The sequence below is a fragment of the Papilio polytes genome, unplaced genomic scaffold, assembly GCF_000836215.1.
Source record: "Papilio polytes unplaced genomic scaffold, Ppol_1.0 DF824146.1, whole genome shotgun sequence".
In the NCBI taxonomy this organism is placed as follows: domain Eukaryota; kingdom Metazoa; phylum Arthropoda; class Insecta; order Lepidoptera; family Papilionidae; genus Papilio; species Papilio polytes.
Genome location: NW_013525058.1, coordinates 61,431 through 83,565, shown reverse-complemented (window position 1 = coordinate 83,565; position 22,135 = coordinate 61,431). Strand labels below are relative to the sequence as shown.

Here is a 22,135-nt window from a genome sequence, read left to right as displayed (position 1 = left end):
CATCACCTTTTCGTCTAGTGGTTAGCAATACATAATAGAAAAAGGTCAAATCAGTAGTTCGCCTCTCCTTTACATGTATTAATAGATTACTTCAAAAACTTACTTATCTACCTGCGAGATTTCTCGTAAACTACAAAAGACCGATATTAAATTTAAACAATTCTTCTGGAAGGTAACAAAAATACCCTTAACTTTACCCTTTAGTTTAAAATCTATCATGTACATAATTACGAAATAAGGAAAAGAAGGACGTGCAAATAAAATAAATTTTCAAATTTTTTTAGGTTAACTGTAAATATTTCTAATTTGTAATAAAAATATACCTAATATTTACCTTCAACATCGCTATTTTCTTGCGTATCCTCACTTTGTATAGCAACATAAACTTTTTGTTTTCCGTACAATTTGCATTTAATTTTTCCCGCGTCGGCCAACGCGTCCAATGTCTTCTGAATCACGGACTTTGTGTACGCTCCTCTCAAATTTACCGTAACATCGGCACAAGAATACGGCCTATTTGTATCTTGTAAATACTTTAAAACTGTTTCACTAGCCATTATTATTTATAACCTTTTTCCGTACGCATAAACCGGCTAATGCTATGTTTACTTTTTTTTAAATTTCAGACAAAGGTCAACATCATACTGCCAAAATGTTAAATAATTTATAAAAAAATTATGGTACTCATTTTCAAAATTGCATTTAATTGTTTAAATTATTATATGAGAATAATATTTCACATTCTAAATAGGTTAATAAATTGAACTACCAAAAACATTTTAGCGGGAATTAACTATTTCTAGTGTTTTATATTGCTATTAAATTTTATTACATTTTGTAAAAGAGGTTATTTCAAATTAACCTTTTTTACTGAGTTACGTTCTCTTATAATTTTCCAATTTCATTTTTTTAAATCATAATAATCATAGTCTATGACACGGAATCTTCATTAATTCTTCTGTTAAATTATAATTTCTGAACAATAAGTCGCCTATCATTTAAAACTCAAGCAACTGGTAATATTTTATTTGTAACCATTGTATCGAATGCTTTATTACCATTAATTAAAATTTTGCGACTCGATGTGAAGAAAATATTATTGATGAATACATAACCTGTTCGTTCGGAAATTTGAATAATATGAATAAATCTGTGACACCTGCAATATTAATAAGATTGTTGGAATTATTTCATTGTTTTTATAAATATTAGTTCGGTGAAAATGTTAGTTGCCGTCTGTCGCCTCTGAAACTAGTTTAATCTACTAAAAATATACAGATAATTAATTTTCGATTATTCAAGGTCAGGAAAGTTTTGTTCATCATCACGTTGCAACTTGTCCCGTTGACACGTGATTTAGATTTTTATTAGAATTAAAAATACACGTGATGCATAATAAAATTTTAATCCGACGTTTTAGTGTGCATTTTTGTTCATTTGTAGGCATTTTTAATAAAAACTGTTTTTGTATTATTTTTTCACTGTGTAAAGCAGTTCGCAACAGTAAATCAATCGACATTTTTCGTAGTATTAGGTGCTTAGTATAACTGGCAATGGGCAGGGCACATTGCTCGTAGAACATGGCCAATGAGGTCAAAAGGTTTAAGAATGCCAACCATAAACTAGGCATCGTGTCTATTGGCCGAAGATCTATTCTATGTTATTGAAGACAAGCCTCATTACACTTAATGTAATATTTTTGGTCGTTTAATATCTAAACATATTGCGAATGTCTATGTTCTTTTCAAGTGAAATCAGGTGGCTGTAAGTTTATTTGCCATCTTCTGTTTATAAAAAATAACGAATAATTTACATTTAAGAATATCTACTGAGTAAAAGTATTCGGTTACAGGGTCGTGATGCCACACCTTACCTGGAAAGGAATCGTGTTGGCCGCGACGCTATCGACTCGGCGGCAGCGCTCACAGACATGGGCAAATATCTCTTCAGAGAGCGGCGGCTGCCAGTCTACGATATCGCTGTTGCTATTACGAAGTAAGTTTTTTAAATCATAGAGTAAGTAATGAAAACTTTCAATCCTTTTCAGTGTTTGAGAAATTTACTTTGTCCGAGTAACTGTTCACTGCCGTTTAGTGATACTCAAAGCGTTTTAATTGTATTGTGACGAGGTATATGTTGCTTTATTAATCTTTGCTACTCCGTTATAAGCACTATGAAGTTATCGTTTATTACGATCGTATAATGAACAATTGGGCAATAACCAATGTTGGTATATTACGAGAAAATTGTACATCAAGTTTTAATTATAAAACAAGATATGAAGATACTTTAATAACAAGGCAATAAACTGAAATGTTAATAGTCTATTTGCAACAATAATTTATTTATGATTTCTGAATTTAGGTAAACACGATATCTATATTGTGGGAAACCGTCACTTAAATAAACGACTTTATGTAAATTTGTATAATTTACCTATGTCTTGGGAATAAGGGCACTTAAAATATTTGCAATTATATAGTCAATTTGATTATATTGATTTTATATTATATGGAAAATTAGTTAGGGATAATGTCATGGCCAAATTGACCAAATAATATTTCGTATATCTTTTATATTGACGTAAGTATTGTTGTTTTGTATCTAATAGTCAAATAAATTGCCTGAAATATAATTTTACATGTAATTGAAAACTTTCACAAAATCAATTTCAATTTGACCACAAATCATCACAACGATTGCTTGTTTTTGTTTAGTTTTCTTTGATTTGATTCTATTAAAAAATAATGACTTTATTTATTTATTTACTCCGTGCAAAACCAAGATTGGAAAGAGGTAAGTATGTTCAATATTTATTAGAATACAAGTTTTAAAATTTGGCGCCATTATTACAACTACTGTTTGACGTTTGACAGTAAAAGAAAAGTTTTTTTTTTTAATATTTGAAGTTAATTAGGTGAAGGCAAAGATGAAGATGGTTAACCTAATTTCACATGCAGGTATGACATGTGCCGGCGACGGAAGGGTGGTCGCTGCACGAAAGGCACCGCTGGTAAATTTATTTCAAAAAGATGTTTATAGGTCTACTGGCTGGTAAAATAAAATCAGCATTAACAGAAGCTTAAAAGTGAAATAATCGGCTTGATAATTTTAATGTTAAAGGTAAAGGAATCGGTAATGGCGCTGAATATACCATAGACAATATATTACTTTTTAATTTTGATGCATAAGCAAAAAGTTTACATACTTTAAAATTTAATTGCAATTGCATGAAATATTAGAAAGTAAAATATTGGCGAACGTTTACGTAACGGCCGCTTACACAAACCAGACTGTTTGGACAGAGACTTTGTTTCGCATGAGGTACCTAATTGTGGGTATATTCATATAACAAAGCCGACATTACCCTACTCTTGATAGAGAAAGGGATTTTTAGCAACTTATTCAGTATATTTCGATCGCTTTCAGACTAGACATGTGCAGGAGACAATATGCAAACGATGCGTGCAATAGGGGGACAGCAGGTACGCGTGATTCGTACATTCATGGGCACGCCTTATTCAAATCCCACTCCTATTACACTTCACAACGGGATCATATCCCTTACCGCAATATCCACTACCTGATTCCGTGACTGCATCAGCACTTGTCAATAATCTATCTCTAGCAGTCTATTAGTTGATTTCCTATTTTTCATGTACATAGATATTCTATCATGTAGTTTAGGTATCACTTTGTCTATGACCATTATTTATTACTTTTTTTAGATATGACTTCATCGTTGTAAATGACTTGTACGTACTGTATTATAAAAAGCATGCTTTAGCTTATAGGAAATATTATTAGTGTCTATAGTTTGCATGTTAGTTAATATTTACCCACCTATTTATTACAAAATATTTATTGGTTTACGAGGACCGTTTCAAAAGATCAGTAGAACATCGTATAGTAATAAGAAAGTTGCGTAAACGCACAGACCAGTCGGCCCTACCTTACTTAAATGACACGAGGACACAGTAAACTACACACCTAACCATCTCCAGGACATCCAATTATAAATTATAATGATTATCTGTGCAATAAAGTAAAAGATCAATTCAGGAAATACTCGACTAAAAAGTAATAATAGACAATCTAAAATCTCTTTCAAATCAAAATCTTTCTAGTTATAAAACTATAAATTAACGACTTACAGATAAAAAATGAACTCAATTGAAATAAGTACTGGCCGCTATATACTTATAGTTTTTTTTTCAAATAGAAACTGCATGCTATTATGTAAATAATAAAATGTAGTTAATCGTTTTAAAAAATTGCATGCTTTTATTGAAGTATCTATTCAAATTATGTAAATATTGCTTTATAAATATACGGTAAAGGATCTACGTAGCTTATAAGACAAATAATAGAATAGGCTATTGGTTCTCGAAATTAATAGAAAATATAGCTTTGCATGACTAACATAGATATTACACTATTTTATATACTTATTTAGTTCTTGATATTTATTATTTACTATATCTACATATTCAAACATGTCATGTAAGTACCTACATTTCCACTTTAAAAATTACATTAATTTTCAACTACCCTACATTGTCATTGATTCCTTATTTCCTTTTGTTCGATACAATTCCTTGTAGATTTTTGCTTTTTCACACATTTCTTTGATATTCACATAAGTCCAAACCATATTGTAGTCTTTGGCAATTTTTTTTTCTGTTAATTTTGAAATTTAAAGTATTGCCAGTAGTTAAAGTTACACAATTTTTATTTTTAATTACTTATTTCTACACGAGTTTTAATATTATATAACATACAGGGTTTGCATACGTGGGTGGAGCGTGTGTTGTGAACAAAAGACTAGAAAAAGTCAATTCAGTTGCTATTATTGAGGACACCGGCGGCTTCTCTGGGATTATCGTCGCTGCGCACGAAGTCGGTCATTTGTAAGTAATTTTTTGATATCACTAAAAGATTAAAGATTGCCAAGGATACTGCTATTTCTTTTGTTTTTAAAATGATAAAATGTAGAGCAAAGTCAACGGATGTTGATTTCTGATTTGACCTTGACGTAAAACAGAGTACAAATCCTACATAGGTTAAAACTTAAGAGTTAGTTTTGGTTAGGAAACTATTACGTGAAATAATATTTAAATCTATCACTTCACTTAGAATCCTCTACTGGCTACTAAGAGTCTAAAAAAGAATTGACAATTATTCGAGAACTTATCAAGATTCATGCAATGTACTTATTGATTTTCTTAATAATCTTTCAGGTTGGGAGCAGTTCACGATGGTAGCCCGCCTCCATCGTACCTCGGCGGTCCCGGTGCGGAGAAATGCAGATGGGAGGACGGCTTCATCATGTCAGATCTCAGACACACAGAGAAAGGATTCAGGTGGTCACCGTGCAGTGTACAAAGCTTCCATCACTTTTTAAAGTGAGTATAACTCTTCAGTCTTCATCATCATCATTACCAGCTCACTATACATCCCCGCTAAGGGACTCTACCTTAAATTATAGTCACTAGGACATAGTCAACCTTCTCTTCAGATTTATTTGGTTAAATATTACTAACTAACGTAACTTTCCAGTTTGTTCTGAAATCGATACCTAGTGTAATTTATACAAAGCTTCATTTGAATATATTCTTCTGACTTACACTTTTCTTTACTACTAGATACATTGGTTACGTTTATACAATCTACACTAAGTGTCTCCCTTAAATATTGTGACATTGCAGCGGCGACACGGCGACGTGCCTGTACAACTCGCCGCACGAGGACGACTCGCTGCCGCGCGTGCTGCCGGGCCGCCTGCTCACGCTGGACGCGCAGTGCCGCAAGGATAGAGGCACCAGGTTTATGTCATGCACATACAAACAAACATTCATAACTCATCAAGGACACTAGAAAACTCTCTTCGTATTAATCTCACTTCCAATTTCTTTAAATAAATAAATAAAAACCTCCTTATTGCCATCCAAGAATACATACAGAGTTAAGTACTAAATAAAATACATACATGAAAAAATTGTAACAGATGGCAAGGAGGCTCAGCTTAACCGATACTGGTTGAGATCCAATGTCGAGCTGGATTTCAGCCAACCCCCCAAGATGTAAAAGGGAGCGTAGATAGTCGGAGGTCGCTGCACACTAATAATAAAATAAGCTTAATAACCATAACAGATTTATCAATCTAAAGAGAAAAAAAAAACTAAATAGCAGCAAAGGGCAACTCCCCTTTCTTTACACTTCCCTTTATCTTTACCACCCTTTTCTTATAAGGAGAGGATGGGAAGGAAAAGTGGATTTGACGGTGAAGGAGATACATAGGAAGGGGAGATATTCTTTTCATGTGCGTTTCCTTCTCTGTCGGAAAAGCGTAGGCAACGCATCTGCAATTGCGGATGTCTATGGGCAGCGGTCGCTTCGCCATTTTGGCGGATTCAGGTGCCGCTTGCTCGTTTGCCACCTTATCTTATAAAAAAAAAAAATTAATTACAACCTTTTGTCCGCAAATCCGTCCGCACAGTATTAAAAAAATATATTCAGTAGTCTATGTGTTCTTTAAGACTAAATTTTGTATTTGTGTCAAATTTCTTTGCTATCTGTCAGCTGTTTTGGATATAGATAGTAACAAATCACATAATGTCGATAGTTACATCGTGTACTGATCGTACTTTTTTTGTATTTTCTGTCCTTTGGATATTAAAACATAGATAATTTCCTATATTTACTTTTCCAGCGCGTGCTTCAAGGACGAGCGTGTGTGCGCGCAGCTGTTCTGTTTCGACGCAGCGAGCGGCTACTGCGTGGCGTACAGGCCTGCCGCAGAGGGCTCGCCCTGCGGGGATGGACAGGTATAATCATATTAAACCACTTTATTCAAGCTGCCGCCTGCAAATATCGTTAGCAAGGAATCAAAAAAGTAGCCTATAATATACCCGTCCATGTCAGCTACTCTCCAGTGAAAGTTTCGTCGGAAGCCCGTTTTTGGAAATTGGAAAAAAAGTTGTTAAATGTGTTTCCGTTATTAGCAACTTAAATACATCATCTTCGCGAAACCTGAATTTTTTCTTTCGATTCCTATATGATGCTACCTTATTTAAAGAAACATTTTTATGTGCTTTAACAGAAGACGCCTGTGGAAAAAAATAGCAAATTTTTCAGTTTCTTATTTCTGCATTCTTTAATTTTTTTCTTCTTTCTGACTTCTTTTCTTTCTTTTTCTGTTCTGATCTAACACTTGTTTGTTCCAGTACTGTATAAACGGGCGCTGTATAACGGAGCACGAGAACATAATCCCCGACTACTCGCAGCACACGCCGAGCTACGTGCGCCCAGAAACTAGCCCCTTCTTCGGAAATGTCACGAGGTCTGTGTCTTTTGGTACATAGAATGTTAACTTTATATAGTTTAAGAGTCTAAAAACTCACAGCCACATAATTATTACTAAAGGAAAACTTTAAATTTGAAAAATCTACTTTTTTTACCGAATAAGACAATACGTATGTTGAGTTAAAAATAAGAGATTTCGTGTGTGATGTTTCTATGATATATGCCTGGTCTGTTATTAAGATATGATTTAAGAAGTATGTTTAAGCAGTTTATGTTAAAATCACAATACTGGCGGACGAATGAGATCTCCCTTGTCTCATTTCCCAGTCGGTTGGTGTAGAATACAATACATTGCAATACAATTACTAATATAAATTATTTTTTGCAAACACGTGCACAGTACCGGAGACACGACAAAACCATACGTAGCTAGCACACGAGCGCCATCTGTAACATACCGACAAAACTACTATTCAAGTTACAAAATGAATACAAACCCAGAAAATGCAACAACAACAACAACTACAACTACAACTACAACAACAACAACCACCACAACAACAACAGAGAGGCCTTACAAATACAATTATTATAACCCATGGAAGACCACAGAGTATAAAACGGAAAAACCGACAACTGTCAGTGTCAAAATTATCGACACAAAGAGTACTCTGCCCAGAATATCCACCACAAGAAGTCCATACGACTTTAAAGATTTCACAACATTAAGACCAATTGAAAAAACAGAATCAACCAAACGTGGTTTCTTTAACAAGGACGAATTGGACAGTTACTTTAAACCGACAACTAAGAATCCATTCCCAGATAAAGGAATCAAATCCCTCTTCAAAATAGGAACTTATTATTCCCAAGCGAAAGCAAACGACAACTCGATTAGACCGGACGCGAATTCCCAACAAGTTCAAATAGAGCCAGCGAGACTGGTCTTCTCTTACCAAAGGAACCTTACCTCCGGGGAGTTGATACAGACATAGGAAAGATGTGCCAAATTAACACTTATTGGTAAGGTATTAAGAATGAGTTTGGGCCGCATGGATCATCTTCCAGTCGCCTCATTGGATTTCATGCCTTCCACATCTATGGATTCTCGCACGTTTCACTCTTACATTACTTTCGTATTACACAGGTTGCAATCTGTTCTATTCTTTTGAACAGTTTATTAAAAAGTATACATTTAACAGATAATATATGAATTTAGATTGATTCTATATACGTCATGATTTGAAAATTAAGATAAATTGTAAAATTCGCGAATAAAACATAACTCGTTTTATAAAATATGCATAACATTTTAATAATTTCAAATGTAGTTAATGCCTAAAAACTGCCAAATAATAACAATGTAGATACTCTATTTTTTAATCTATGATCATTTTAATGTCACCAAACAGATTGCAACCAAATCGTCCACAAAACCCATGTGTACATAAAAATAAAATCATGAATACTTCCAAATACTTACCAAAACATTTCGATACATGTCCAAAGTCACCATACATTACAACTTGTAGATGTATTAAGAATTGTTACTTTGCAATTTCACTGTGAGACAATGTTTCATACAAGTTTTTCTATAGTGGAAAACTCAACAGAATACATTTCTCAACTCTTGAGCATGAACTTAGAAGTTCCTTCAGTATTTTCTTTTGTTTTGATGTCTATTAGTTTAGTTGTTCAAGTAGCGTTTTACTTCATTCTCTCATTTACAAACATATTTTAGTATTTTCCAAATATCTTTGACTCGGCTCAAGGTCATCTGCGAGTGTACTAATCGTACGATGTATGCCGACAAGAGTAAATTTTATCGAATTTAATTTCAGTTATAAAAGTTTTGTCTTATATTTTTATCTGATATCACTTACAATGCACATCACTTTTATCATTTAAAAAATTGAATGAATTCACTTAATTTAGACACGGATTACAAATTAAATGTTTTTGAATTTTATCAAGTTTCTGTTAATAATTAAATGTAGCCATTAGCTAACATCGTCCATTATTTAAATTTTTGCAAAACAGCTGATTTACCACAGATAAAATACAGAAGTAAAAAATATATAACCTAACTTTTGTAATCTGTCACTATAATGTTATTCAACTTATGAGTCCATTTTAATCTTATTTTTAGTTAATATGATATTAATGTTCCCAGCAGCCGCCATTAACGAAACGAGCGGACAAAACCCTGAAGACTGCCGCGCTGGAATATGAGACTACTGGTGCTTACACCGTCTGCCTGAGCCATGGTGTCTTCACTACGCCAGTCCCCACTTCCAGCCCCTACTTAATACAGATTGTGTTTCGTGCGCACAATCCCGTACACAAGAATATTGTTGTCATAAAATAAAACGATTCGTAATTCATGTTACAGTGAATCTCAATTTTCGTAACAATTAGACGTTAAGCCATCCCACTCATTCTCTTTGAATAAAACAGAGATAGCAAGTGTTTGTATACTCGTCACGCCATTGTATCACGGACAGATGTAATATTTTTTAAATCTATGCCGTTGATACTGGCAACTTTTGTTTCTAAAAAGTATATCAATATTCAGCGGGTAATTGCGGGATTGTGTCGCACTTGTACGTGTGTAAAATGTGTCTGAAGACGTGACTATAAAAGTGTCAGACACAGTTCTGTGAGTGATATAACAATGTGATTGTGTAACTATTAATGAACTATAAGTACATTAGGATATTTTTTTTTTCGTTTAAATACGTTCGGAGTATCCAATATGGAGCCGTTGTGTTTGCGATTTGGTTTTGGAATCATAGAGCAATACTCTCTTTTTAGTCTATGGACGTACGTTTAGAAACGGTTGTAAAATATTTAGTTTAAAAAATGAAACTGCCAAGTAGTGCCTTTTATCAAGTTAATATAAGAGATTTATTAGAACTATCTTTTCTAATGAAAACTGAGCTTACGGCGACTGGTTCGCATTTTCTGAACAATTAGTACTTCGACTTAGTTATTTTTTTTATATTTTTGGTTTTAAATTCATTCTAAATATAAATATTGATGTTTTTAGATTAATTTAAGCTTGTTTTTAATAACTAAAAAATTATTTATGTGACATATGTTTTAAAATAAAGTTACCAGTAGTTTAAATTCTTGATTTTTGCTTTGGCAGTATCTGAATATCTGTAGTGAGCTCAAATACATCACTTGCCGTTGATTGCTAACTATTTATTATAAATACAAACTATTTATATATGAGCAATTTATTATCCGTCCAAATTGTGTAAATTTTAAGAACGAAGATTATAAGAAAATAACAAAACTGAACATTTGTTTTATTTATTTATTTGTACCCAATACAAATTTCATATTCCAACACCAATGACTATTTTATACATATTTTTTAACAAATAAATTAATAACAATCCACAGATATATCGAAACCCGTTACAGATAAAGAAATAAAATTAAATCCACAGATAATAAAATTGTTCACAGAGTATAAAATTGACAAATTCCCTTTTCAAGGAATTGAGTTTTCTTAAACATAAACATTCTTAAAACTAAATTAGAACTTGTAAAATGTCAATCTTCAACCTGTCTTCACGGGAAATGCTGATTTTGTTCCAACATTTTTGACCATCAATTTTGCAAGCATTCCCACAGACAAGACAAATACTAGACCTGCTGGCATGAACTTTCTGCTGTTGTAAAATCTGCAAGAAAATTTGTAAGCTATGGATCCACTTGTTGTTATATATACTATTATAATAAAGCATAAACACACACTTCTTTGTTGCCTAAGATGTCAGCAATTACAGCTTACTTTTTTTAATGTTTTTTTTTTGAAAAAGCACAACATTTACTTCACGCTTTAAGCTATATATTTTTACATTAAAGTTAGGAAATGAATATTTTGGATAAAAACCCTAATGTGGGAACGAGATCATAAGTTACTGCCAACATCAAGAAATCAAGATTGCTAAGGTTTGTCATGTCATGTCATTTTGACATTTGCTATTGATAATCTGACAAATGTAAACAATAAAATAAGATTTTTCATAATTTCATGCGGATGAAGCTACACGGGAACAACTAGTAATATAAAAAAAAGGATTTTTTTTTTTCAGTAATATATAAAAAAGGATTTTTTTCAGGACAAATTTCAGGAACATTAAATTAGTTTTTCTGGAGATATACAGGACATTTTTTAATGGACAATCACAAGCTTTGTGTTTAGTAAAACACATCCATCCATCTAAGCTTTCGCTTATATGAAATAAGATTAATTACTTAATCCCTACATAAGATTCCTCTAAATTCTTACCTGTATCCCATAAGACCTCCGAGAGTTGTTGTGGTGCCTAACATGAGAGTGTAGTTTGAGGGATCTTGACTCAGCTGGTATGCACCTACACCTGAAATTTAAAGTCTACAATAAGAGCGAGTGCACAACTAAAAAACTAACATGTACACCTTGTTATAAGCTCATAAGAATTAAATTAAGACTATATAGTTGTGCGATAGTTTAGTTTCAGGTGTGTGAACACTTTAAGAAGACAATTTTTAATAAAATATGTAAGTATCAGTAATAAAACCAATACATTTGTTAATAAAAAAAACAAATGACTTCACTTGTGAAAACCAATTCACTTTTTTAGACTATGGCACTGATCTCTATAAATGGACAGGCTAAGAAGTTGTATTTTAAGTCTATTTCATTTTTGCCTCAGTACTGTGCAGTACTGTGCTTGTTCACAGTACCATTGTCAACAACTGGCACTATTAATTTTAACATATCAAAGCCTGTCATTTCCAAGCAATGATATCCATTTACACATTCCAGATCACAGTGGAACTGGAATAAACCAACATAATATACCTGGCAAGTCAGTTTAGTATCAATTGAATAGGCTCTCTCTGTGTTAACGATTTTAACTAACAAAAATATTGTATTAATTATTTCGACTTACCTAGGATTGATCCGAAAATAAGTCCTGCTCCCAAAGATGGTATTGATCCTGAAATAAAAAAGTAACATATTAAAAAACCTTAATTTAAAATTATTATGAAAATTTTAAGTGGAGCAAAAGCTCTATTAAAATATATAAAAACAATTCTTTTTAAATATCTCTGAGGTCAAGGCACAGTACCCTCTTCCTTATCTCTTTACAACTACTAGTAAAATTGAGTGCTGTGCATGTCTTGCAATTCGCAGTTGCCAAGATATCTCACAACTGCCAAAATTAAAACAGAATTTTACTATTGTACTTATCTAAAAATTAACCCAAGTCATAACTAATTAAGTGTTTATAACTGTTAATCAAATGTTTTGATTTATGATCATTATGTTTAAGTAATATGAGATTGTACTATCAAAACACAGTACAATAACATATTGTGTTCGTTCCTCTTTAATAAATTGAGATAAGTGTGTTTCCAAGTTAGAGTTATAGCAGTGGAAACACAGTGAATAAGCAAATAGTCTATGTGAAATGTTTTTAATAAGTAATCATTATCATCCCCAGCTCACTATACATCCTCACTGAGGGGCTCAGAGCTTACCCTTAGTTAGGAGTGACTAGGCCGAAAAATTTATGTTTGAATATCTTAGTATGAATAGAGTCGCTCGCCCTGTGCAATACCACAACCATACAGAAAATAGAGGATTTCCGCGTTTCTTCTGATGAGTGTCTGTGACGGAGGCCAAATTTTAGTCCATCCTACTCTTTTCTCATGAGGAAAATATGGGAAGAGAAATTGGATTTGACGGTGGAGATGCATTGGTAGGAAAAATATACTAATGTCAATATTTCAAGTCAATGGTTTTGAGCTTTTTAAATAGTACGTCCAAAAGTAAGTCCTATTTAAGAATAATCTAGAAAATTTAGGCCATTATCTTATCAAATAAAAACAAAATGTCATCGGCCTTACAATTGTTGAGTGTCGTTTTATTACATTTTGTGATTTGATAAAGAATTTATTTCCAGAAGAAAAAATATAAACCACTCGTTATTAGCCGGTTGTTATACAATAACAGAATCTAGTCTGACCTGCTTTAGCGTAACCCATAATTCCGCCGGCCGCTACGGTAGCAGCGTAAGCAAATCCCAAAATATCAACGCCCATTATGAGATGCTTATTTGATTTCTAATTCAAAGTAATTACTTTTACACAGTCGAGAGTTTTAAAAAGTAAAATATTTAAAACCACAGAAACAGAACAGGGTCAATGAAACTTGAAACTAATTATGACAATGACAGACATTTTGCATCGGTTGACATTTTATTGATAACACAAAACGTTTCATTTCACAAATAGAAGATATAATTCAAAAGTTCGCATCTGATATATAAAGTTGAAGATATAAGATACTTTTAAAGTCCGGTGGGTCTCTAGATTTTATATATAATGGTAATGAGTAAAATTAAAATGGCTAAAACATTTCATTCGTCTCTGAAAACTCCAGTAAGAATTTGCAAAAAAATGAATGGCAACACTAGCTTTTATTTTCTTTGGAACTATCACAGAGCGATTGATAAATTTCTGTTTTCCTTTACTTCATATCTTGCAAAAACCACACCTTTCTTTTAATCATGGTTCTACAATAGTGAATGATAATAAACTGATAATGGAGCCCACTCAGTCTAACAATAATTTTTCGTCATAGTACCTGTAAATACGTCATATCTAATAAACAGCTGATATGATATAAAGTGGTTCTTTCGTGCAATGCAAGGCCGCGAGAATTCAGTTTATCAGTGTCGCCTTTGGCGTACGGTCCTCTCGGTTTAACTTGTCTTTCAAGTATTGCTCTATAGTTTTTTTTACATAAACCGGCAACCTTGGTACGCCTTAGACCTTGGTTACGTTACTATAATAAAAAAAGTAAAAATCTCGTCGGTCACGATGTTAAAGAGTGCCTCCAAAGTGACTATTAATACTGGAAATGTTCTCAACTTGATCGATATTAAGAAAAAGGCTGGGCAAAATGTTACTGAAGAGGTTAGTAAATTTATCGGAATTACCATGGCCATGTAACCTTGATTCTTTCCTCGTAAGTTATTTATACAATTTGATTATATTGTTCGATTTAACCACTGAACAGTCTAACTAAAAATAACTTATCCAATTAAATTTTCGTCTTATGTCTTCCTTATTAAATAATTTAAACATGATTGTTAACCCAAATTTATAAGAATCTTATTTAAATTAGACATCAGTACCTTAATATTTTCATTATAGCCTAAATATATTCAGACAACACAGAATATCAAATTATAAATAAATTTAATAATTAAATTATTTGTCATTAAAACAAATTGAAACAATTTTTATGGGATAATTTAACATAATTATTTACAGAAATTCTTGAACACTTCCTGTATTTATTTCTTGTTCTCATTTTACGTTACTTATATTGTAATAACAAAAATTAAGTTTGATGGATGTTTGTTAGAGTGCATCCTAAATGGCTAAACAGATCTCTATAAAATTTGGTATAGATGTAGGACATTGAAAGAACACTTAGGTTACTTATGTTTTTTATTTCCATGCAGAGTCATAGGCAACAGCTAGTGTTACTTGGTACAATATGGTAGCCTTTCAGTCAAAACAATGCATCAATCAACTAGGATGTTTACACATTATCAGACAATATGGAGAAAATTTCAATGAACAGTGACTTTAAACAGGAAAATCTAATGCATACATTTGTCTGCATTGTACAATAATTGTGTTTTGAATGTTAATATGTTGTTTTTATTAGAATACCGGGATGTAATTTTACTAAATAATATTTAGGATGGAGTTTTTTTTACCAATTACTGATTAATAGTATTTTTAATTTTTTTTAAATTTTGTTTTATTAAAAGAGGATTTCTTCTAATTCTCTTTTTGATCATTTTGGGTTACTTGAATAAAATCTATCAGACGAGTATAAATAATAATTTATTTATTGTAATAATAAAATTGGTACAATAATTTTAAGATAACATATAAAATGCTACAAACTGAAATAGGTGATGTCTGTTCTGCTTGCTGTCAGAGATATTATTGACTGAGGTATAAATGGCGCCACTGTCCGTCGGCCATCTTGCGGATTTAATCGCGTGTTTTATCATATTTTTTGTTACTACCTACAAACTCTTAGAATATTGTTAAATAATTTACTTAATGATTATTTAATATCTTTTTCCAGTTATCAGAAAGTATAAAACTGACGTTATCAGAATGGGGTAATCAAAATGAAATGCCAGTTCAGAACGGAATAAACGATGACTCAAATCCTAGGACATCGCAGATCCACTCAGATTATATGGTGGTCTCAACATCCACGGCGCCGAGAGAAGCGGTACTTAACATAACGAGGCCACACGATGATGTACAAAACAAAATGGCGGAGGAGGAACGAAAGAATCTGAAGATCGGTGTTAAGATTTTTATCAACGAAGACAGTACATCCGCGTTGACGGAATGTTTAGAAAAGGGTAAACTTACTTATGTTATAAATGCGAAAGTTTAGATGGATGGAAGGATGTTTGTTTGAGTTTGTAGCCTGCTGAACGGATTTCGATTAAATGTGGCATAGATGTAGTACAGTCTGGAAGAACACAGAGGCTATTTAGTTTTTTTAATTCCAAGCGGACGGAGTCGCGGGTGAAATCTAGTTCATTTATATAGAACGAACTTTTTGCTATTGGAAATAGAGTTTAAAAATGGATTACCCCTCTTTTAATAGATCGCTATTTATTCCCGTGCGTTTTTATCCGCATATTACAAAGAACTTTATTTATTTTTTTATATTTAATTGCTTAGATGACAATGAAGATCTTTGTCATTGGCTAACAATTACAGTTACCATGGCAACGTTACCTTGCTGCTATTTGTAGTTTCTGTCCCTTTCTCGCATCAGGTTTTTTTACGGCTTTTTATTTAGAAAATGAACTATTCAAAAATATACTGTGATTGCCGATACTCTACGTAATTCTACTAATCCTACCTAAGTGTGTGTTTACGCTTTATTATATTAATATAGATAAGTAAATGAGAATTATGAAAAACGTTAGACCAAAACAACCACCGCAATATCACGGTTGGTAAGTGAGGTCCGATAAGATAATGTTTGCCAATTGTAGATATTATCTAGCTGATATTTACTAAAAATACACGGATGTATTTTTTAAAAAGAAATAAAAAAACTTAATAATGAATAGAGTTGATTCAATCGAAAACCTATACAAATAAGTAGATGAAAGCCATTTTTTTTGTCTCGTGGAATACATTAACGCACTGCGCCGTTGGACAATTTCGTGTGGGACTCCCGGCCTATGTAAGCCATACTAGGTACATTTGGAGTCTATAATAGACATGTATTATTACGCTGGTTGATTATTTTGTACAGAAAATTGATATTCAAATATTTTGTTAACTCGAAGAATAGTGACGTAATATCGTTAGTCATACGCTAAAAACGCTGTATCATCCAGTTGTGCAACAAACTCTAGTTCACAATTAAATATTACGAAATATTAACCGTAGGTACACGTTTACGTCATACGTCATGGTTATATTTTTGATGCTATTAATTCCAAAAACTATATCGCAAATTTCACGCTTCAAGGAAATCAGGAATATATTAGTTGACTATACTTATAGTAACGGAAATGTACACTAAAAGAATCTAATAAATTAATGTATTATTAGCCCCTTTTTTACTTACCCAAAATTGTGGGATCATTGCAGATAAGTGAGATAAGTGGATTTTTTCAGTGCAATGTTTTATAGTAATTCTTATAATAGCAAACGTCCTTACTGTTACACTTTATTTTGAATCACATCTGACATAGACAGTAATAAAAAAATAAAAAAAAACACCTATATCTTCCCATAAATGCGACTGCAGTCGGAATAATGGAACAGTCTACAATTGACATATTCTTAACTCTGACTACCCTAAATATAAAAGCCGGGATGGCTTAAAATCTCGTTTTACGCAGTACATAACGTATGTAGGTCGTTTTTGTACAAACGAGCAACGTGACCTTGTACTACTACGCTTCAATACATGCTTTGTTTATTTACTACAGTAAATGATTATGTATTACAGTAAATGGTTTATTTATCTGTCATGCGTATCGATTTGCTCGTGATTTTACAAACAAGTGATTTAAAGAAACTTTAGGTCTCAATCATACTAATATTATAAATGCGAAAGTTTAGTTGGATGGATGTTTGTTATAGTTTGTAGACTAAACGGATGAACTGATTTCTACGAAATTTGGTATGGATGTAGAGGATATTGTGGAAAAGCACATAGGGTACTATGTTTTTAAATTCCACGCGGACGGAGTCGCGGGCTAAAGCTAGTAAAATATTATAAGAATAGGTATTAAGATTTCAAGGCCGCGTCACTTCTAGGTGTATTTCGTTACAAGAAAGAGAAAAAAGATATAACGTTAATAGAAAGAATGAGAGGTAAATATGATATCGATTAATCTTGCCAGTTATGGCGATTAAAAAACGGCACCTAAACGCCTTAAGGCTAAACAATTTCTGTTATGAAGCAGTAATCAGCAAATAATGACAATAAATAAAAAATAGTTACGCTAAATGACTTACGTTTTAAAAAACCGGTTTTATACTTTATACTAATGCTAGCTAATGCCCGCGACTTCCACCCAGTATGAACTAAAAAAGTAGCCTGTAATATGCCCGTCTATGTCAGCTACCATTCAGTGAACGCCCAGTCAAAATCGGCCCAACCGTTTCGGAGTTTGCCCAGAACAAAACAGCTTGCGGACAGACACAAAAAGGAAGACCAAAAAGTTTTAAATGCAATTTTTCGTTATAAGCAACCCAAATACATTATCTTTCCGAAATCTGCATTTTTTTATATTAAAAACATAGTCTTCAATTTTATTATATGCATAGATTATATATTCGAAATTTTGGATGGATGATGGATTTTACTAACGGAATTCGATGAATTTTGTCGCAGATTTATATTCTACCCGGACAAAGTCGTTGGCAGCAGCTAGTATTTACATACTACTATATATAATAATAAATTAAAGATCTTTTGTTAATATTTATCTAATCTAGTTTTGCTCACTTCCGCGTTAGTGATTTCTTATCTGTCGTGTTTTTGAAATTTCGTATACGCGGGTTTAATAAGATAAAAGTACAAGAGCCTACGCAATACAATAACTACTTATTATTTGTCGAAAATCCACGGTATAGACCTACAAGGATTATACAACAGTTGGCAAATTTGTGAACTAGCAATCTTGAAAGCGTATTTGACAGATGGAGCGGCAACTACACGGGTAAATGTTACCATATTTATAAATACGTAATTCCTAAAAAATGTAACATGCGCTGACTGGCGATTACTCGTTTAATTCGAGGCACAATTCTGAACAATCTAGACTAAAATTACAAAGCGGAAAGATTTGTATTTTTGTATGTATTTAATTAAGTCAAACACTGCTAGGCCGATTTTATAAATTCTTTTACTGTTAGAAAGATAATTTATCTGTGTGTAACATAGATTATTTTTTTTTAATTACACACGAACGAAGTCGCAATAAATTGTAAAATATACCTCGTGTTTACCTAAATAATCTTAAACATGTATCAATATGTAAAGATGTATTAATTTATGATGTATTAAAGTTTTTAACATTTTCGGGGAATTTCGAAAAAAGTTGGGAAATTTTTGCTAACAGTCAATGTGAAAAAACTGCCATAAGATCTTTGTAGGACTATAAAGGGATCGACGTTAAACTAAAGAGTATTTTAAACAATAAGTTTTTATACTAAGGACTTATTTTTCTATTCCAGTATTCACAGCGTTACGTACAGAGTTCATAGAGAATGTTATCCTGGCGTACAATCCTGACTTGCTGTATAAGGAGGAGGCGTTAGATGATTCTAATCTGAAGAACACATTCACTAAAGCCTCGCCTATATCATTGGGAAGTAATGTTGGTAAGTAATTTTTAGAAGAAAATCGACACAGCCCTAGCCCAGTGAGCCCGCTTTAACATCTTCACAGGAATAGGCCGGCTCGTCCGGTGTAATACCACGACCACACAGAAAACAGACGTGAAGTGGAAGCAAGTCCGCGTTTCGTTTGATAAGTGTGGTGCCGGTGGCCTAATTTTAGTGCCTTTCCCTTTCCACCTTTTTCTTAAGAGTAAAGGATGGGAAGGAAAAGTGGATTTGACGGTGGAGACGTATAGGAAGGGAATATGTCATCTTTATGTGCGTCTCCTCCTCTGTCAATGAAGGGTAGGCATCAATCGATCAATCAATCAGACCGCAATCTGCAATTGCTGATGTTTATGGGCAGCGGTCACTTTCCATTTCGGTGGATTCAGGTGGCTCGCTCGTTTGCCACCTTATATTCTATAAAAAAAATTAAGAAAAAAATCGACACAACCCTAGCTCATCGGTATAGACGTCCCATCCCTATGACAGCTGTCAATGTCATACAGACGTAGAATAGCGCGCCATTCTGCCTGGATCAGTGGTCTGAGTGTTTAATTGCGTTGTTACAATTATATTGTTTTGTGAAAGTAACCAGTATAGTGTGTTTCAAATGTCTTGAATGCTCGGAACATCGCACAAGTTAATACAGCGCACTGCATCTAACTGTCAAGATATTTGAAATGATGTATGAAATTAGTATATCCAGTGTTTTTTTAAAAATAATATTTCAGTTAGATGTTGATTTTAAATTTGACGGCGTTCTTACACAAAAACTTGTGAATATTAATAAAGTAATATAAAAGCTATGTATTTATTTCATAATGTTTCTATCTGTTATTGGTGATATTGACTGAAAGGTGGGACGGATGAAACTTTTTCTCACGTGGGGACAGAGCGGGGTGACGGTTGGTAAAGACCCCAGTTTCGGGTAAAAGCTAGTTATTTCATAATTATGTTTAATTTGAGACGTATTTTCTTTTCCAGGTCGTTTATCAAGTACGGAGATGGAAGCCGACAGTGAGGCTGACGCGAGGAAGTGCGAAGCAATACTGCCCGGTATCAAAGTGCTGTGGGCAGTACTAGAAGATTATGTTAAAGAAGGTAACATATTTTCAAGGATATTTAAATATTATTTTTAAAGATTTCGATGAAATTTTCTATAGAGGATAGTCTGGAAGAACACATAGGCTCACTTTTTTTAATTCCACACGGTCTAAATTGCAGCCACCAGCTAGTAATAAAATATTTGTTATTGTCAAGCCAGCTTTAACATCTTCGCACTGCAGGGCCGGCTCGCCCCCAGCAATACCACGACCACACAGAAAATAGGCTTGAAGTGGGAGCAATTCCGCCTACAGTCTAATGATTGTGGTGCCGGAGACCCAACTTTAGTCCCTTTCCCTCATAAGAATATGATGGGAAGGGAACGTGAATTTGACGGTGGAGATGAATACGAAGGGTAAACATCCTCTTCATGTGTGTCTCCTCCAACTGAACTCTGGAAAGGGAAAGTGACCAACAATATGCCTTCGACACCACACTCATCAGACGAAACGCGGAATAATAGTAATATAATACTTGTTATTGTATGTATGTATGTATGTCCGTAGGGCGCGTGCACCAGCTGGGCGTGGCGGACGTGGGCGGCGGCTGCCTGCGCAAGCTGCACGCGTGGGCGCGCGTCAAGCCCGCCATCGCGCAGATCAACCTCGCCTCCTGCTGCGTGGTGCCGCCCGCGCTGCACGCCTTCTGCCGCGCCAACGACGTGCAGCTCCTCACGCACGCTGACCCTCCCGGTAAGCTCTCTCTCCCTCCCCCCCCCCTCTCTCTCGTACTAACGCCATCTATTGTCAATTCATCAATTTCCCACTTCTCTCACTCCAGTAGGGTCTGCGGAGCTAGTTATTGTCGTCCACGTAACTATTACATCTCATCTATCATCACTCCCTTCTTGATCATGTCACCTTACGCAATACACTCATACATACATTTCTTTCTAATCCCAATACAAAAATCCCCGCTTTACCTATCAAAGATTTAAACTAAAAATCTCTTTCTAAGTCTAACTTGTGTACCTCTACACTCAAATCTAATGTTCTGTTTTACCAACTTCCCAAAAGAAGAAGGTACTCAATTCGTCTGTATATTTTTACATGCAACGACATTTTTTGTCAACTGTCAATTTTTTTGTGATACTGATGACGCCATCTATTATTATTCAATATGTTAGACTTACATAATGAATTGTATAGATGGCGCTTCATTATGTGAGTTTTACCAGTAGTGCCATCTCTTATGGAGCAGCAGATTGCTTCATACTACTAGCGCCATCTATCGCAAACCACGGTTTAGTGTAATTTCATATAGTAGCGTCATCTATAAGATCAGATTTACATTCAAGCGCCATCCAATGTGTGTAAAATTAAACTATATACGAGATGTTTTAAACAAAAAATGTTTCAAAAGTTGATAACAGCTATTTTATTCCAGATCTCCTCTCCCTCGCAGCACTAAAGACGATAACAGACGCGGGCGTTGGATGTAATAACCTTGATTGGTGCGCAAGATATCAAGTCCATATAAAATGTAGGGGAGTTCTCGCACTTAAAGGATACGTGTGCAAAGCGACACTCGGCAACGCGATTGAAGCAAAATAAATGTACTCAAATGTATAACATACCGCTAATTCTGTGATAGGAATACTATGTGATAATCTGATATGATTGGACGAAATAAAAACGGAACAAATGTGTATGCTGTTTTATTTATCTGTAGTACTCGAGACAGATATTTTAAGCGGCTTTGCAGATACGTGGTAATAAAAATCCTGACTTCATCCATTCCAAGCAGAAAGAAA

The 22,135-nt window shown here is 33.7% G+C and overlaps 3 protein-coding genes across 3 annotated transcripts in view; 2 read left to right on the top strand and 1 right to left on the bottom strand.

Annotated features, from left to right (window-relative positions):
• Positions 1-10,611, top strand: part of LOC106111844 (A disintegrin and metalloproteinase with thrombospondin motifs 1) — a 104,317-nt gene extending 93,706 nt beyond the window's left edge. The window contains exons 9-17 of the mRNA XM_013294001.1: positions 1,821-1,995; positions 3,430-3,485; positions 4,784-4,910; positions 5,241-5,405; positions 5,709-5,825; positions 6,713-6,827; positions 7,227-7,342; positions 7,706-8,328; positions 9,482-10,611. Of these exons, the coding sequence (XP_013149455.1) occupies positions 1,821-1,995; positions 3,430-3,485; positions 4,784-4,910; positions 5,241-5,405; positions 5,709-5,825; positions 6,713-6,827; positions 7,227-7,342; positions 7,706-8,300 (1,466 nt within the window). The 3' untranslated portion in view covers positions 8,301-8,328; positions 9,482-10,611. The remainder of the gene's footprint in view (positions 1-1,820; positions 1,996-3,429; positions 3,486-4,783; positions 4,911-5,240; positions 5,406-5,708; positions 5,826-6,712; positions 6,828-7,226; positions 7,343-7,705; positions 8,329-9,481) is intronic.
• Positions 10,608-13,549, bottom strand: LOC106111842 (transmembrane protein 14C). Its single transcript, XM_013293998.1, has 4 exons — positions 13,338-13,549; positions 12,258-12,305; positions 11,612-11,702; positions 10,608-11,000 (listed from the first exon to the last, which is right to left on the bottom strand). Exons 1-4 carry the CDS (start codon positions 13,411-13,413, stop codon positions 10,877-10,879), a joined length of 339 nt encoding a protein of 112 aa, XP_013149452.1. The 5' UTR covers positions 13,414-13,549; the 3' UTR covers positions 10,608-10,876.
• Positions 13,550-13,794: 245 nt separating this feature from the next.
• LOC106111942 (glutamate--cysteine ligase regulatory subunit) lies at positions 13,795-22,030 on the top strand. Its single transcript, XM_013294152.1, has 6 exons — positions 13,795-14,289; positions 15,485-15,773; positions 19,129-19,275; positions 20,263-20,379; positions 20,889-21,074; positions 21,769-22,030. Exons 1-6 carry the CDS (start codon positions 14,194-14,196, stop codon positions 21,933-21,935), a joined length of 1,002 nt encoding a protein of 333 aa, XP_013149606.1. The 5' UTR covers positions 13,795-14,193; the 3' UTR covers positions 21,936-22,030.
• Positions 22,031-22,135: the final 105 nt, after the last annotated feature.